The sequence below is a fragment of the Gorilla gorilla genome, chromosome X (genome assembly GCF_029281585.2).
Source record: "Gorilla gorilla gorilla isolate KB3781 chromosome X, NHGRI_mGorGor1-v2.1_pri, whole genome shotgun sequence".
Taxonomy (NCBI): Eukaryota; Metazoa; Chordata; class Mammalia; order Primates; family Hominidae; genus Gorilla; species Gorilla gorilla.
The window spans coordinates 167,105,923-167,124,014 of record NC_073247.2 but is presented as its reverse complement, the minus strand read 5'-3'; the positions used below and the strand labels follow the sequence as shown (position 1 = coordinate 167,124,014).

Sequence of the window (18,092 nt, the reverse complement as noted above, 5' to 3'; positions counted from 1 at the left end):
TAGTAGAGGTTCTTCATGAGGGCTCTGCCCCTGCAATAGACTTCTGACTGGATATCCAGGCATTTCCAGCCATCCTGTGAAATCTAGGCGGAGGTTCCCAAGCCTCAACTCCTGCCTTCTGGGCACCCATAGGCCCAACAACACATGGAAGCCACCACTTGGGGCCTGCATCCTCTGAAGCAATGGCCCAAGCTGTTCCTTGGTCCCCTTTAGCCATGGCTAGAGCTGGAGCTGCTGAGACACAGAGCCAAAGGACATGGGGGACATGTCCCAAGGCTGCACAGAGCAGTAGGGCCCTGGGCCTGGCCCACAAAACTCTTTTTTCCCTCTTGGCCTCAGGGCCTGTAATGGGACGGCTCCTGCAAAGGTCTCTGACATGCCCTGGAGACATTTCCCCCCCCATTGTCTTGGATATTAACATTTGGCTTCTCTTTGCTTATGGAAATTTCTGCAGCCTTGAATTCCTCCCAGAAAATGGTTTGTTTTCCACCACATGGTTTCACTGCACATTTTACAACCTTTCATACTGTTTCCGTTTTAAATATAAGTTCCAATTTCATACCATCTCTTTGCAAATGCATATGAGCATACACTGTTAGAAGCAGCCAGGCCACATCTTGAACACTTTGCTGCTTAGACATTTCTTCTGCCAGATACCCTAAATCATCTCTCTCAAGTTGAAAGTTCCATAAATCCCTAGAGCAGGGGCACAATGCTGCCAGTCTCTGATAAAGCATAGCAAGAGTGACCATTACTCCAGTTCCCAATAAGTTCCTCATCTCTATCTGAGACCACCTCAGTATGGACTTCACAGTTTGCATCGCTATCAACATTTTGGTCAAAACTATTCAAGAAGTCTCTAGGAAGTTCCTAACTTTCCCTCGCCTTTCTGTCTTCTTCTGAGCCCTCCAAACTGTTCCAATCCCTGCCTGTTACCCAGTTCCAAAGTTGCTTCGACATTTTCAGGTATCTTTATAGCAATGCCCCACTTCTCTGGTAACAATTTTCTGTGTTTGTTTGTTCTCACATGGCTATAAAGAATAACCTGAAACTGGGTACTTTATGAAGAAAAGAGGTTTAATTGACTCACAGTTCTGCAGGCTGTACAGTAAGCATGGCTGGGAGGCCTCAGGAAACTTACAATCATGGTGGAAGGCGAGGGGAAGCAAGCACATCTTACCATGGCAAAGCAGGAGAAAGCGAAGTCAGAAGTGCTACACACTTTTAAACAACCAGATCTCGTGAGAGCTCAGTCACTTTCAGGAGAACAGCAAGGGGGAAATTTGCCCCCATGATCCAATCACCTCCCACCAGGTCCCTCCCCCAACACTGGGGATTACAATTCAACATGAGATTTGGGTGGGGACACAGAGCCAAACCATATCACCTCCTATATATCCTCTACGCACCTATGCTTCCTTCTTTTGATACTTGAATGGTTTCATTTTCTAAATTTAGTACTCCTATATATTTTGAGTTTATCTTGATAACCTTGTGACAACATGACATATAGACACAAATTTATCTTTTCCCAAGTTCTATCTAGTTGTCCCAACACCATTTATTTAAAAAATTCATCTTTTCCTCAATGACTTTTGCTGTCACTTTATTACATACCAGATTTCCATATGCATTTGGGTATATTTCTGGGCTTTTTATGCTCTTCCATCATTTTATCTATTTAAATACAACATTACACCATTTTAATTATAGAAGTTCTACAGTATATTTTAATATCTGGTAAGGGGCAAGTCCCTCCCCTCAACCCTTATTGCTTATTGGTAGAAGACTTTTAGAAGGAAGTTTTCTGGATGCTGATTTTTTAAAGTTATCTCAATAAATAGTTCTGATGAATGTGATCTTTTCCCTAGAGCTGAAATATGCTAATGCCGTGATGCGCTTTGATTACGTCTGGCTTCGAGACCACTGCCGCTCAGCATCGTGCTACAACTCCAAGACTCACCAGCGCAGCCTGGATACTGCCAGTGTGGATTTATGTATCAAGCCAAAGACCGTTCGTCTGGATGAGACCACACTCTTTTTTACTTGTGAGTGGACAGGAGACTTGATCTTCTTTGGGGGTACTCTTCTGAAGGACAGTTATTTTGTGGAAAATGGTTTGTTCCTTTCAAAAATAGGTTACTACTTTTCTTTTTTTTCTTGTTTTGGAAGGATTTTTTGAAACATTTTATTTTTCTCTTCAAATAAAATTGTTACAATCCACAGCTAACATTATACTTAATAGTGAGACTGAATGCTTTCCCTCTAAGACAGGGAACATGGCAAGGATGCCCACTCTTACCACTATTATTTAACATCCACTCTCACCACTCTTATTTATCATAGTACTGAAAATTCTATTATAGTAAGTCAAGAAAAATTAATAAAATTCGTACATAAAACTCTTTATTTGCAGATACATGACATCCTAACATAGACTACCTCAAGTAATCTATAATAAAACCGTGAAAACTAATAAATGAATTCAGTAAGGTCAGAGGACACAAGATCAACACACAAAAATCAATCATATTTCTATATACTTAAACATGCAGAAACTGAAATGAAAAATGACCATTTCAAAAATAGCTTCAAATAAATTTAAATATTTAGGTATAATCTAACAAAATATGTATAGGATCTGTATTATAAAAATTATTAAATTCTGATGAAAGAAATCAAAGAAGACATAAATACATGGAGAAACAAATCATGTTCATGGATTGGAAGACTCAACATAGTAATGATGTCAGTTTTCTCCAAATTGATCTATAGTTTTAATGCAATTCCTGTCAAAATATAAGCAAGATTTTTTTTATAATTATAAACAAGCTTGCTCTAAAATTTAAATGGAAATATACAGGCCCTAGGAGAGCCAACACAATTTTGAAAATGAAGAATTAAGTGGGAAGAAATCACTTCCAGACTGCAGTAATCAAGACAATGTGGTATTGGTGGAGGGACAGATACATAGATCAATGGAATAGAATAGAGAACCCAGAAGTAGATCCACAGAAATATAGTCAACTTATCTTTGGCAAAAGTGCAAAAGTCATTCAATAGAGGAAGGATAGTCTTTTCAGAAATTGGTACCGGAGCAATTGGACATCCATAATGAAAAAAGAAAAGAACCTCAACTCAAGTCTCACACCTTATATAAAAACCAAATCATAGTAGATTGTGGACTTAAACGTAAAACATAAAACTATAAAACTTCAAGAAAAGAACATATGAGAACATCTTAAGGTCCTGACTGGCGCTAGGACTAAATAACTCTTAAAACTCAGCATAAAAAACAAGCAATACAATTTAAAAATGGATAAAAGATATGCTCAGACATTTTCCTGAATAGGATATACAGATGGCGAATAAACACATGAAAAGATGTTCAACATTATTAGCTGTTACAGAAATGAAAGTTAGTATCACAATGAGATTGCACTACATACCTATCAGAATGACTACATTAAAAAACAGTGACTACACCAAATACTAGAGAAGATGCAGAGAAATTCTATCACTCATACATTGCTTATGGGAATGTAAAATGGTACACTCTGGAAAACAGTTTGGTAATTTCTTAAAAAAAAAAAAAACTAAACATGCAACCCAGAAATCACACTTCTGGGCATTTATCCCAAAGAAATGAAAACTTATGTTCACATAAACCCCTGTACATTAATGTTCACATCAGCCTTATTTGTAATAGCCAAGAATTGGAAACTACCCAATGGGTTAATGGTTAAACAAACCATCCATACAATAAAATCCTACTCAGCAAATTTATTGGAACGAACTGATGATACATAACTTGGAAGAACCTCAATTACATTATGCTGAAGTGAAAAAGCCAATCTGCATGATTTCATGTTTGTAACAGTCATGAAATAACATAATTATAGAGGTAGAGAACAGATTATTGGTGTCCAGGAGTTAGGGATTCGGGGGTAGGAGGTGGCGGATGTAGCTGTAAAAGGGTAACACGAAGGAGTCATATGGTTGAGTATCTTGATTTTGGTGGTGGTTACACAAAGTTACACCTGTAATTACACTGCATAGAGCTATGCACACAAATGAATATATGTTTAACTGGTTAAATCTGAATAAGCCCAATGGATTATACCAATACCACTTTCTTGGTTTGAGTATTGTAGTGTGCTTATATAACAAGTTAACATCAAGGAAGGGGAAGAGCTCATGGGACTTTCCTACACATTTCTTTTCAACATCCTGTGAATCTATTATCTCCAAATAGAAAAGTTAAAAGAAAAAGCATTGGAGGAAAAAACATGCTTACGATGCATACATTGACTACTAATTTCTCTACAATAGAAAAAAAATGCCATAGAAAGATTTATTTAAAAACAGGCAAAATATTAGCAAAATGTATGCCGAAGACTAAATATCCTTAATATGTAAGGTGCTTTTGCTAAATTGTAAGAAAAGTACAACTGTTCCAATAGAAAAATGTGAGAAAAGACTGAACAGACAAATCATTAAAGCAGGAGTCAGCAAACATTTTCTATAAAGAGCCAGATGGCAAATATTTTTAAACTTTGTGGGCTATATGAGTGAATGGAGCTATAGACAATATGTAACAAAATGGACAGCATGTGTTCTGAAACAGGCATTACAAAACCAAGCACCAGATTTGACTCATAAACCGTAGTTTGGTAGTCCCTGCATTAAAGAAACATAGATGTCTAACAAATATAGAAAGTATTCTTATTAGCCTTATTAGTAAGCAAATAAGTTAAAATTATTACAAGGTAGCAGTTCCACTTTAGTTACCAAATTAGAAAAAAATATATTTTAAAAATAAGAATACTCCATTTTGATGGACACATATGTACTGTTGGAGGGAATGAAAATAAGTAGACTTTCTAAAAAGTAATTTGATTATGTATATCAGAACTCTTAAAAGTTTATATCTTTGAAATTTCTAAATACAAAGATACAAACTTTTAAGAAATGTAATACACATTCTATTTCTAAATTATAGAAATATGGTTAAAGATGATCACTAATAAATAATAGGAAAATTTTTTAAAATAAATGTACATACCCAGAATAACAGATGGGTTAGGTAAATCTTGGTAATGTATATTTTGTAAGCTTTAAAAATTAATTTTAATGAAGGTTGAATTTTTAAAATGATAAAATTTAATTTTAAAAATTGTTAAAATGTTAAGTGACAATGGCAGAGTCCCAAATTTTATATATATATAAATTACATAAACTATATTTATATACATAAATTACATAAAATAAGAGAATGTACAGAAAAACTGGAAGGAATGATGCCAGGCTGTCAATCATAGTTTCATCTGGGTGATAGAATGATAAACATGGTGACTTTTAATTTCCTCATACTTTTTTATGCTTTCCAAATTATCCAAAGTGTGATACTTTTTTATCAAGGGGAGGGAGGAAAAGAGAGAGAAGTAAAAAGGAGAGACAAGTTGTCAACATAGTCTTTCACTCCTTCTGCTGCTTCCTTTGCTTATCCTGAAGATTTTCTAAAGCATTTCAGGGTTGGTTTTCAACTTTTTTTGGGTGGGGTGTGCACAGAAGGTGAAGCCACTTACAAAGTAATTTTATTGTATTGTGTTGATGTCATATAATTAGACAGCAATGTCCTATATCATGTAGAAGAGGAAGGCAGCATACAATAGTACTGAACTTGTAGCAGCAAGAAGGTGGGGTTCTAGTTCCACCTATAGTACTTAGTTGTGTGATCTTGAGTGAGTCACTGACTTTTTCTCCATCTGTAAAATAAAGATTAGCCCCTTCTAGCTCAAACATTCTGAGTTCCTATATAGATGGAAGACAGGGATGGGGGTAAGGGGAGAGAGTGCCAAGTAGGTTTGTAAAAGCCTACTTGGATTATCATTCTTTGATGACTTGATGAATTTTCCAGAAGATCTTTTACTATATAACTATAATTCTGTAAACTTATTTAGCCTCTGGGAAGATTTATTTGTTCATTCATTTATTCATGCATACCACTCAAACCACACATATTTCTTTCTCAGAAACATTCTAGGCATTCATTTTAATTTGGTTTCATAAACAATACAGTACTGGATAACTGATTGCTAGGAAAAAGATTCTTAACTAGTTGTAACCAATTACAAATATTGACATTATTTGTAATTATTATAGTGCCTTTTGTTTTTCCCCTTAAAAGGGCCAGATGGTCATGTGACTAAATATGATTTGAATTGGCTGGTGAAAAACAGCTATGAAGGGCAGAAACAAAAAGTCATCCAGCCTAGAATACTATGGAATGCTGAAATCTACCAGCAAGCCCAAGTTCCATCGGTAGATTGCCAGAGCTTCTTAGAAACCAACGAGGGACTGAAGAAGTTTCTGCAAAACTTTCTGCTCTATGGAATTGCATTCGTAGAAAATGTCCCTCCCACTCAAGAGCACACAGAGAAGTTGGCAGAAAGGATCAGCTTAATCAGGTAATTCATTTGTTTCCTAAAATCCACAGTATTATAATTAATTTCCAGAGCATGAACACCAATAAATAAATGTAACAGGTATGGTCACCCTCGTTTTCAATCCAGAATATTTTGTAGCATGAATAAGGGACTCTCACTTGCAGTACTTTATTTGAGGTCTGCATTTCTAATCTCTAAATACACTTATGTGTAAAATATAATGATGACTGCAGAGTCATTGGTAATATGTTTCTAGCCCAGTGATCCCAAGTGACAGGTACTATTGTACACTGGAAAAAAACACTGACTGTAAGGAGAACTGGATAGTAGTCTGAGTTCTACCATCAAGTAGTTGTGTGACCATAGTCATGTCCATTACACACACACACACACACACACACACACACACACCCTCGACCCCCACTGTCCTCTATTTTCCCATCTGTTCAATTTGACCTTCTATGATTCCTATGGCTTGATTCAGAGACTGATTGTTAATAACACTGCCTTAAAAGGCTATATAGCATTCAGCCAGCACATTCCCACCCATTATTTTCTTTTAATTATTATAGGAACCCTGATCAGTGTGTGTTTTGTCCCCGTTTTACTGCTGAGGCACTGACACTCAAATATACCAAGTGTCTTGCCCAGGAGTGCTCTACTAGTAAACAATAGAACTTGAATTCAAATAGCCCAGGTTTCCTAATCCTAAATACATTGTTTTTTTCATTACCATTACGCACTTTTGGGTGGTATATAGATTGATCTTCTATAGTATTAAGTGTGATGTCAACCTACTTTATTATAATTAGTACTTTCCTTTTACTTAATAAGATCCAGATATAGCTCATTTTGTAGTAGATAGTATGCTGGGTCTTCTTCCCTGTGCTGGTAGAGCATAATCAACAGCATCTGTGAGCCATTCAGTTTGAATCACAGTTTGAGAACTTTCAAGTGAAAGAAACTGTGCTGGTAAGTGATAAATTGAGACAGCTTTAGGGATGATAGTTCAAAAGGAAGAGCATTTCCTATTTGAACTTCAAGGGTTCAGAAAATAAGATGAACTTTGAAAGCTAAAGAATTAAAGTGACCTTTAGTCAGATTTGAGCCCAACAGGAAAATAATTACAAAATCAAAATATATGATGTATACTTCAAGGAGAGATACAACAACAATGGTACAGCAAGTCTCACTAAATACTAAATACTAAATACACAAACTATCCTTTTCTCTTTTCTTTATTCCTCCATGTCCAAAAGATGAGTGAGGATCTACATTAATCACTTCTGTGTCTTATAAATAATATGAGAACTCTTCAGTCATCCTTGCAAATTGGATTATCCAAAATATTAGGAAATGACCACCATTATTGAAAAAATGGTACTAATAAAAGACAACAGCTATAAAAATAGTAAATAAAGTTAGACTTGGAACCAACCCAAATGTCCAACAATGATAGACTGGATTAAGAAAATGTGGCACATATACACCATGGAATACTATGCAGCCATAAAAAATGATGAGTTCATGTCCTTTGTAGGGACATGGATGAAATTGGAAATCATCATTCTCAGTAAACTATGGCAAGAACAAAAAACCAAACACTGCATATTCTCACTCATAGGTGGGAACTGAACAATGAGAACACATGGACACAGGAAGGGGAACATCACACTCTGGGGACTGTTGTGGGGTGGGTGGACGGGGGAGGGAGAGCATTAGGAGATATACCTAATGCTAAGTGACGAGTTGATGGGTGCAGCACACCAGCATGGCACATGTATACATATGTAACTAACCTGCACATTGTGCACATGTACCCTAAAACTTAAAGTATAATAATAATAAATAAAATAAAATAAAAAAATCACTTCTAGAAGCAGCTATATCTTTTTCTGTGAAAGAAAGGTGAGCATAGAAAAGAACTTTGAATTTATGAAGGCTATGAAAACTGGGCACATAATCAGAGTGGGATGATTCTCCAAGCTTTCATAATACAATATTATACTTCCACAGTTTTCTCCCCAACTTTCTAGAATGTTAATAAGTGACAGAATTGTCAAGACTAGCATGTTTAACTGTCATTTTCACCTTATGGATTAAATTCTGGAACCAAAAAAATCTACTGTTATTTGTGAGTAACGAAAGAAGGTATGGGACGGAGTTTTGAAAGACAAGAATGAACATTTCGAATAGCTAACAGGTCTTTCTTTATTTCATCTAACAGAGAAACCATTTATGGGAGGATGTGGTATTTCACTTCAGACTTCTCCAGAGGTGACACTGCGTACACCAAGCTAGCTCTGGATCGGCACACTGACACTACCTATTTTCAAGAGCCCTGTGGGTAGGTGGATTAGACTTTTACAGTGTAAGGTCTTTATATGTGATAGTCTTGAGTGGTTTCTTAATTATTTTCCATTCTGTTCGAACCAAGATCATATCTGCTGCTGCGGATTTGTATGACTTTCTCTTCCCCTAGAAACATGATCATTTTGAAATACCTTAACTCAGTTTTTAGATTCTGTATTAGGCCATTCTTGCATTGCTATAAATAAATACCTGAGACTGGGTAATTTATTAAAAAAAAAAAAGAGAGATTTAATTGTCTCATGGTTCTGCAGGCTATACAGAAAGCATAGCAGCATCTTCTTCTGGGGAGGCCTCAGGGAGCTTCCAATCATGGTGGAAGGTGAGCGGGGAGCAAACAGTTCACATGGCAAAAACAGGAGCAAGTGAGAGAGAGTCAGGGAGGAGGTGCCACACACTTTTAAACAGCTAGCTGTCACAGGAACTCACTCACTATCTGAAGACAGCACCAAGCCATCAGTTATCCACCTCCATGAGCTAAACACTTCCACCAGGCCCTACCTCCAGCACTGGAGATTACAATTCAACATGAGATTTTGGTGGGGATAAATATCCAAACTATATCAGACTCCTAGGAATAAAATATTTTCAAGTTCTCAAAAGAAGACATTTATGCAGCCAAAAAACACATGAGAAAATGCTCATCATTACTGGCCATCAGAGAAATGCAAATCAAAACCACAATGAGATACCATCTCACACCAGTTAGAATGGCAATCATTAAAAAGTCAGGAAACAACAGGTGCTGGAGAGGATGTGGAGAAATAGGAACACTTTTACACTGTTGGTGGGACTGTAAACTAGTTCAACCATTGTGGAAGTCAGTGTGGCGATTCCTCAGGGATCTAGAACTAGAAATACCATTTGACCCAGCCATCCCATTACTGGGTATATACCCAAAGGTCTATAAATCATGCTGCTATAAAGACACATGCACACATATGTTTACTGCAGCACTATTCACAATAGCAAAGACTTGGAACCAACCTAAATGTCCAAAAATGATAGACTGGATTAAGAAAATGTGGCACATATACACCATGGAATACTATGCATCCATAAAAAAGGATGAGTTCATGTCCTTTGTAGGGACATGGATGAAGCTGAAAACCATCATTCTCAGCAAACTGTCGCAAGGACAAAAAACCAAACACCGCATGTTCTCACTCATAGGTGAGAATTGAACAATGAGAACACATGGACACAGGAAGGGGAACATCACACTCTGGGGACTGTTGTGGGGTGGGGGGAGGGGGGAGGGATAGCATTTGGAGATACACGTAATGCTAAATGACGAGTTAATGGGTGCAGCACACCAACATGGCACATGTATACATATGTAACAAACCTACACATTGTGCACATGTACCCTAAAACTTAAAGTATAATAAAATAAAATAAAAAGAAAACTCATCTTACTATATAAATGGAGTCCTAATTTTGTTAATTATTAAAATGTAATTTTACATTTTTCAAAGTAATTATAAATTATCCCCCAAAAAAGTATTGCCTAACCATTAGTTTTGGAATTTGTACAGATTTCTTGCATTTAGTTATTAACATATTGCAAAAGGGTCGTCATGCAAACACAGCTGCTTTGAGTATGGCATTAAGAAGAATTTGAATCTGATTTACAAGAAGTTGGAGAGGAGGAATGATGGAAGAATAACTTCTTCACACGGAATAAGATGCTTTTGAACCAAAGATGATACATACTATACTCAATTTTCCTACCATTTGCTCTTCAGTAGAGGCACCTCTGTGGTTATTCCGTGTTCTTGATCTTGCTTCTGCATATAGATGGTGAGCCTGAGACACAAAGATATGAGTAAAATGAGTGCACATAGATTTATGGAGACTATATGAGAGCATGATAATATGCAATTGCTCATGGTTACACTGATTTCCTTTAAGGGTTTATAACTTAAGAATGTTTGATTCAGGGAAGGAAGAACAAAGCAGCTTTTAGATATCCTGATAAATGTTATCAATATATGGAGAGATCAACAACCCTGCATCCTCATTCTAATGGATACAGAAGGAAAAAAGAGGAAATGAGATAAGAAGCAGCTGTACAGGGGTTGAGGTTCAAATACTGACTAGCTCTTCCCTTTATGACCAACACCAGAGATAAACAACTGTTTGTGGCTTTAGTTTAATTGTTTGTAATCAATGGCAAGGACCAAGTAGATTAGCAGTATGGTAATAGCACTTAAGAGTTCAGGCTATGGCATCAACAAGACCCAGATTTGCATTCCAGCCTCAACATGTATTAGATTTGTGATCTTGGACAAGTAACTTAATTTCTCTGTGCTTCAGTTTCCTCATCTGTAAAATGGGACTAGTAATATAAAACCTATCCATTAGCATTGCTAAGGAATTAAATTATATGATCATACTGCCTGACACAAACTAAGTGTTCAATAAATATTAGCTATAATTTTCATCATTTTATTCATTTTAATCACTATCTTCATTGTTATATGCTTTACTGTCTCTAAAGCTATCTTTGCTCTGGATCTCATCCTTTCCAGCTTCCTTGGGGATTTCTCTCTCCTCTATCTTCAGCCTTTCCATACCTATTGACTCCTTCTTATCAGCCTCCCATATCTTAATTCTCTATTTTTGTACTTTCTTGGACTCTATCTCCGTTTAGCTACAGCCATGTTTTTTTCTTCCACTTCATGGCTAAGATTATTAAAAGAATAATAGCTACATTCAATATATTTTCATTCTCACTTCCCATTTACTCCTCAAACCCATAGGCATCTAGTTTTCCCAACCCACCCCTCACCGCAATTAAAGTTACTCTCTCTAACGTCACCAGCAACTAATTGCCATATCCAGTGTGTACTGTCATCTTACTTGATCCCTGAGACATACCATTAACCACTACTAAATTTCTTAAATATTCCTTCTTTCCTAGTTTTCTTCCTATATATCTGACCATTTTTCCTCAGCCTCCTTTGCTGGCTTCTTTTGTCTATTTCCTAAATATTATTGTTCCTCAAGGTTTTCTCCTTATCCCTCTTTTCTTACTTGAAATGATCTCTCCAAATGACCTCTTCCATGCTCTTGGCTTTAGCTATCACTTGTAACAAAATCCACCTCTCTTCCTTAAACATCTTTAACTGGTAACCAAATAACCCTGACCTAGAAGTTTCACAGAAATTTCAATATGGCCAGGCTTACCTTTCTCTTTTTAATTGTATTTATATTATATTAGATTGTCCTTGATTTTACTCCATATTTTTGTTTATTTCTTATTTTAATTTGCTTTTTACTTTTTCTTAGTTTTGCATATTTGATTAAATTACTATTAATTTTAATTTCCCTCATAAGTTTGAAAATTCTACCTTAGTTTTCCAGTCAATTAATAGTCACCTTACCTTTCCCTGTTAACATATTCAGAAACTGTATATGAGTAGCTGTTCTAACATGCCTCTAAACTGAACTCCTTCCTCAACCTCTCATACTTCCTCATTATCATTCAACAGCATATCTGTCTGTAATCTCGGTCTTAGTAAATAGCATTATCATTTTTCGGGTGCCCAAGTGAGAAACCTGGAGTTATTCTAGATTCTTGCCTGTCCTTCAGTTATCAAATTCTGCTACTTCTATCTTGGTATCTCTCAGGTGTGTCTTCTTCTCTATAACGCCCCTTTCTGAGTTCAAGCTCTCAATATTTTTCTTTACTATTTCAGTTGTTCAGGTTGGTTTCCAAGTTTTTTGTCACGTTGCTTCTCACCAGTCCATGTTCCACACTATCAACATAATGGACTCTTTAAAATATTGATATAGCCGTAGAGTTTCACAGTTTAAAATCATTTTGTGGTTCTCTGTGCTATGCCAATAGCAACTTCTTACTCCTTGTTGTTTTACATTGGTATCTTTGGTCATGCTTTCTCTCCGCCTAGAATGCCTTCTCCTCATCTCAATCTCCTTCTACTCCAATTCTTGCTCATTCTTTAAGATTAGTCAAAACAATTTTCATTCTTCTCCAAAACATTTCTTTATACAACACCCCGCTAGAACAGATCATTCCTTTGTTTATGACCCCACTATATCTTGTATGCAACTTTATTATTGTACCTATAATATTTTATTTGGTATTTATTTGCTTTAGTTCTTCTTACTAGACTATGAGCTTCTTGAAAATATAGGTTATATATCATTCATGCCTGTATTCCCAGGGCCCAGCACATATAAGCTTCAATATATGTTAGATATGTTTAGAAGAAACCTCTAGTGGCATTAATATTTCAAAACACAAGAAAGTACAACTGCCTATGAGGGAAAAACAATTAGGAAATGAGATTTCCAATTAGGAAATGAAAAGAAAATGACAAGTAGGTTCAGTAATCATTTTATATATAATTTCTAGAATTTTGATATGTTCTCTCTTCCACTGAACAGAAGAATTTTCTTTTCTCTCTTTAGCATTCAAGTGTTTCATTGTCTTAAACATGAAGGAACTGGTGGCAGGACACTGCTAGTAGATGGATTCTATGCAGCAGAACAGGTACTTCAAAAGGCACCTGAGGAATTTGAACTCCTCAGTAAAGTGCCATTGAAGCATGAATATATTGAAGATGTTGGAGAATGTCACAACCACATGATTGGGGTTGGGCCAGTCTTAAATATCTACCCATGGAATAAAGAGCTGTATTTGATCAGGTGAGTATCAAAGAACTATCCCCAACTGTAATATATTTGCCAAAGATTAGCCTTCTAATGTAACAAAAATCCCTAAGATTCTTATATCTGCTACATTTTAATCTTGCTATTCTATAGCTTTTTATTATCAAACAGTTTGTATTCTTCTTATAATTCCCATGGAATAGTAAATAGCCACCAACCAAAGAATACTAGGTTTATTTTAGGGGTGGGGTCAAATATTAGAGGTAGTATTTTTTAAATGAAAACATTATTAAATGAAAAAGAGTTATTAAATTATCCTCAGTGACCAAACAGCTAGGTTACCCAACAACATTTATGTATCCAGCCCAGATTTATGCAAAACTCTTGACCAGTGTATTCAATTGACTACTGATATCACAACTTAGATATTTTGTAGAATATAAAACATATCATATTCAAACGTGAACTGATCACTTCTACTCATTTTAAACCTACTTCTCCACTTGTTTTCCCATTTTCATTGAATGGTACCACCATCCACTAAGTTTCCCAAGCCATAAACCAAACATCATATTTAATTTTTCCCTCTCCCTTATATTACACAACCAGTCTTATCAACTCAATCTCCTATATTTTTCTCAAACTATCCCCTGCTTTCTATCTACAATGCCTCTTCTTGCAGTGAGAACACTTTTCTTTCCCATGGCTAAAGTTGTAACTGATGTCCTTGCTTCCATTGTGAGCCCTCTTCCATTAATTTTTCATGCTGTAGCTAAAACATTATTTCTGAAATACAAGTCTTATCTTTTGCTCCCATGTTAAGATCCTTCTAAACCTCCCCAGTGTCTTTCAGAGAAAGACTAGAGTCCTTCCTTATGGCTTTTAAGGTTCTGTATGATCTGATCCCTTCTTACTCTTCTAGCATGTAATTCATGTTTTCCATACATTCTTCCCTAGCTATTCCAAACTGCTTTGGGTTTCTGGAGCCAATTATTTTGCATCTTGCAGCCAAGCTTTTTACTATGCATTTTTGCAGATGGATTACCGCTCCTGCTTCTGCTTATTCCAAGCAAACTGTTACTGTGCATTAATTCAGTTTACTCAGCAAATATTTCATGAGCATCTACCAAGAGTCATGCTCTGTTCTTGACACTGCAGATGAAACTGTAAGCACGATAGACAAAAATTCCTGGCCATCTTGGAATTCTCATTATAGTGACAAGAGAGAGTAATTAAAAATAAATAAGCAAATATATAATATATCAAATTGTGATAAGTACTAGGGAAAAACAAAAAAGCAGGGAAGGAGATATGGGGTGAAGAGGCAGGGTGAAGATAGCTGCAAAACTTGACATACTACAAAGAGTACAGGCTTTCTAATCAGAAGGAGTTCAGTGTGAAATCCTGACTGCCATTTATTGATTTTTGGCCTTGGACAAGTTACTTAACCTGCTAGTCATGAGTTTCCAGTTACAATAATAATACCTTCTGTGCCCACTTGTTGTGAAGTTAAAAATAAATTGTTATCCCTACCTTTACCCCTGGCTTGTAGTAGGAACTGTGTAAATATTAATTTACTTCCCTTGGATAAGTTCCTCTGGGAAACTCTCCCTCTGTTATCTCTCATATATCTAAGTGCCTAAAACAATGAGTAGTAACTCTATTTTCCCGACATTTTATTATGAACATTTCTAAACATATAGAAAAGTTGAAAACATTTAACACAGAAAAGCCATAGACTTACATCTAGATTCTACCATTAAGATATTTCTATACTTGCTTTATCACCTATCTTCCCATCTATCCATTCATCAGTTAATCTTATTTTCAGTGAATTTTAAAGTATAATACATTGCAGATATCAGTATATATCTCCCTAAAATACTTCAACATTTATATCATTAAGTAGAGTTCAATATTTGCTTACAGCTTTTTAAAGTTACAATGTATATGCAATGATGTTTAAAATATTAAATATACACTCACTGAGTTTTGACACATGCATATACCTATTTAACCCAAACCCTTATCAAGATATAAAATATTACTATCACTACAGGAAGTACTCTCATACTCCTGCACATACATCTCAGAGGAACCCAGAGTTTGATTTTCTTTTACCACTATAGATTAGATTTTTGCCTGTTCTGTTTATCTCTTCTTTTATGAATACACATCTGGACTCTTTCCAGTTTCAGGTTATTATGAATAAAGTTGCTGTGAACATTCATGTAAAAGTGTTTTTTTTAATATGTTTTCATTTTCATTTCACTAAGGTAAATACCTAAGAGTGGAACTGCTGGGTCATAGAGTAGGTGAATGCTTAGTTTCATAAATAACTGCAACAAGTTTTACCAAAGTACTTGTACCATTTTACACCGTCATCAACAATGTATGAATTGTAGCTGCTCCAAGGACATGCCACACTCTTTTAAACGACCAACTCTTGCAACGAATTCAGAGGGAGAACTCACTCATTACTATGAGAGTGGTACCAAGCCACCCATGAAGGACCTGCCCCCATGATGAAAACACCTCCCACCAGGCCCTACCAAAACTTGTTTGCTCTTTGCTTTGTTTGCTTATAATAGTCATTCCAGTGGCTGTGAAGCGGTATCTTACGGTGATTTTTTTCAATTTTAAAAATGGATTTAGAGGGTACAAGTGCAGATTTCTTACATGCATATATCGCATCGTGGTGGAGTCTGGGCTTTTAGTGTACCCATCACCTGAAGAGGGAACATTGTACCCAAGAGGTAATTTTTCAACCCTTGTCAACTTCCCACCCTTTTGTGGTCTCCAATATCTATTATTCTACTCTATATGTCCATGTGTACCCATTGTTAAGCTCTCACTTACAAGTGAGAATATGTGATATTTGACTTTCTGTTTCTGGATTATTTTACTTAAGATAACGTACTCCAGTTCCACTCATGTTACTGCAAAACACACGACTTCATTATTTTTTATGGCTGCATAGTATTCCATGTATATGTAAAATGCAGATGGGTAGATACCCAGTAGTGAAATTGCTGGATCAAATGGTATTTCATTTTTTACCATGTTTAGTTCTTTGAGAAATCTATTTTTAGTTCTTTGAGAAATCTCCATACTGTTTTCCATAAATGTGATAATTTACATTCCCACTAATGGTGCATAAGCATTACTTTTTTCTCCACATCCTCACCAACATCTGTTGTTTTTTGATTTTTAAATAATAGCTATTCTGACTGGTGTAAGATAGTATTGTTTGGTTTTAATTTGCATTTCTCTGATAATTAGTGATATTGAGCATCTTTCATATGTTTGTTGGCCACTTGTATGTCTTTCAAAAAACACCCATTCATGCCCTTTGCCTACTTTTTAACGGCGTTACTTGTTTTTTGTTTTTGTTTTTGTTGTTGTTGTTGTTGTTGAGTTGTTGGAGTTTCTTGTAGATTCTGGATATTAGCCTTTGTTAGATACATAATTTGCAAATATTTTTTCTCATTAGGTAGGTTTACTCTGTTGATTGTTTCTTTTGCTGTGTGGAAGGTTTTTAGCTTAACTGAGTCCCGTCTGTTTATTTTTGTTTGTGTTGCATTTGCTTTTGAGGACCTGGTCAAAAATTCTTTGCCTAAGCCAGGCCAATGTCCAGAAGAATTTTTCTTACATTTTCTCACAGGATTTTTACAGTTTCATGTCTAAAGTATAAATCTTTAATCCATCTCGAGTTAATTCATGTATATGGTGAGAGACAGGGGTCCAGTTTCATTCTTCCGCATATGGCTAGCCAGTTTTCCTAGCACCGTATATTGAAGAGGGTGTTCTTTCCCTATTGTTTAATTTTGTCAATATTGCAGAAGATCAGTTGTTAATAGGTACTTTATTTCTGGGTTCACTATTCTGTTCCGTTGGTCTATATGTCTATTTTTATACCAATATCATGATGTTTTGGTTACTATAGCCTTGTAGTATAATTCAAAGTCAGAATGTAATACTTCAAGCTTTGTTCTTTTTGCTTAGGATTGGTTTGGCTATTAAGACTCTTCTTTCGGTTTCATATGAATTTTAAGTTTTTTTAATTATGTGAAAAATTGTGTTGGTAATTTGATAGAGACTGCATTGAATCTGTAAATTGCTTTGAGCAGTGTGGTCATTTTAATAATATTGGTTCTTTTGATCCATGAGCATGGGATGTGTTTTCATTTATTTGTGTCATACACAATTTTTTCATCAGTGTTTTGTAGTTCCTCTTGTAGAGATCTTTCACCTCCTTGATTAAATGTATTCCTAGGTGTTTTATTTTTTGTGGCTATTGTAAATGGGTTCTTCATTTGGTTCTTAGCTTGAATGATATTGGTGTAGAGAAATGCTACTGTGTTTCGTACATTGATTTTGTATCCTGAAACTTTACTGAAGTTCTTTATCAAGTCTAGGAGTCTTCTGGAAGAGTCTTTTGGAGTTTTATTGTACATTATTTGGGGTTTTCAACATAATGGGGTATATTTTTCTCCTTTATAATATGTATGCCTTTCATTTCTCTCTCTCTCTCTCTCTCCCTCTCTCCCTCTCTCTCTCTGTGTGTGTGTGTGTGTGTGCACGTGTGCGTGTGTGTGTGCATGTGTTATTGCACTAGCTGGGACTTCCAGG

General features: G+C 35.8%; 1 protein-coding gene across 2 annotated transcripts in view; it reads left to right on the top strand.

The window, feature by feature from the left end:
- TMLHE (trimethyllysine hydroxylase, epsilon) overlaps nucleotides 1–18,092 on the top strand; it is a 118,194-nt gene that overhangs the window by 86,755 nt on the left and 13,347 nt on the right. For both annotated transcript variants that reach the window (XM_019018791.4, XM_004065178.5), the window contains 4 exons: nucleotides 1,872–2,048; nucleotides 6,191–6,470; nucleotides 8,677–8,796; nucleotides 13,260–13,496. In XM_019018791.4, coding sequence (XP_018874336.2) covers nucleotides 1,872–2,048; nucleotides 6,191–6,470; nucleotides 8,677–8,796; nucleotides 13,260–13,496 — 814 coding nt within the window. The remainder of the gene's footprint in view (nucleotides 1–1,871; nucleotides 2,049–6,190; nucleotides 6,471–8,676; nucleotides 8,797–13,259; nucleotides 13,497–18,092) is intronic.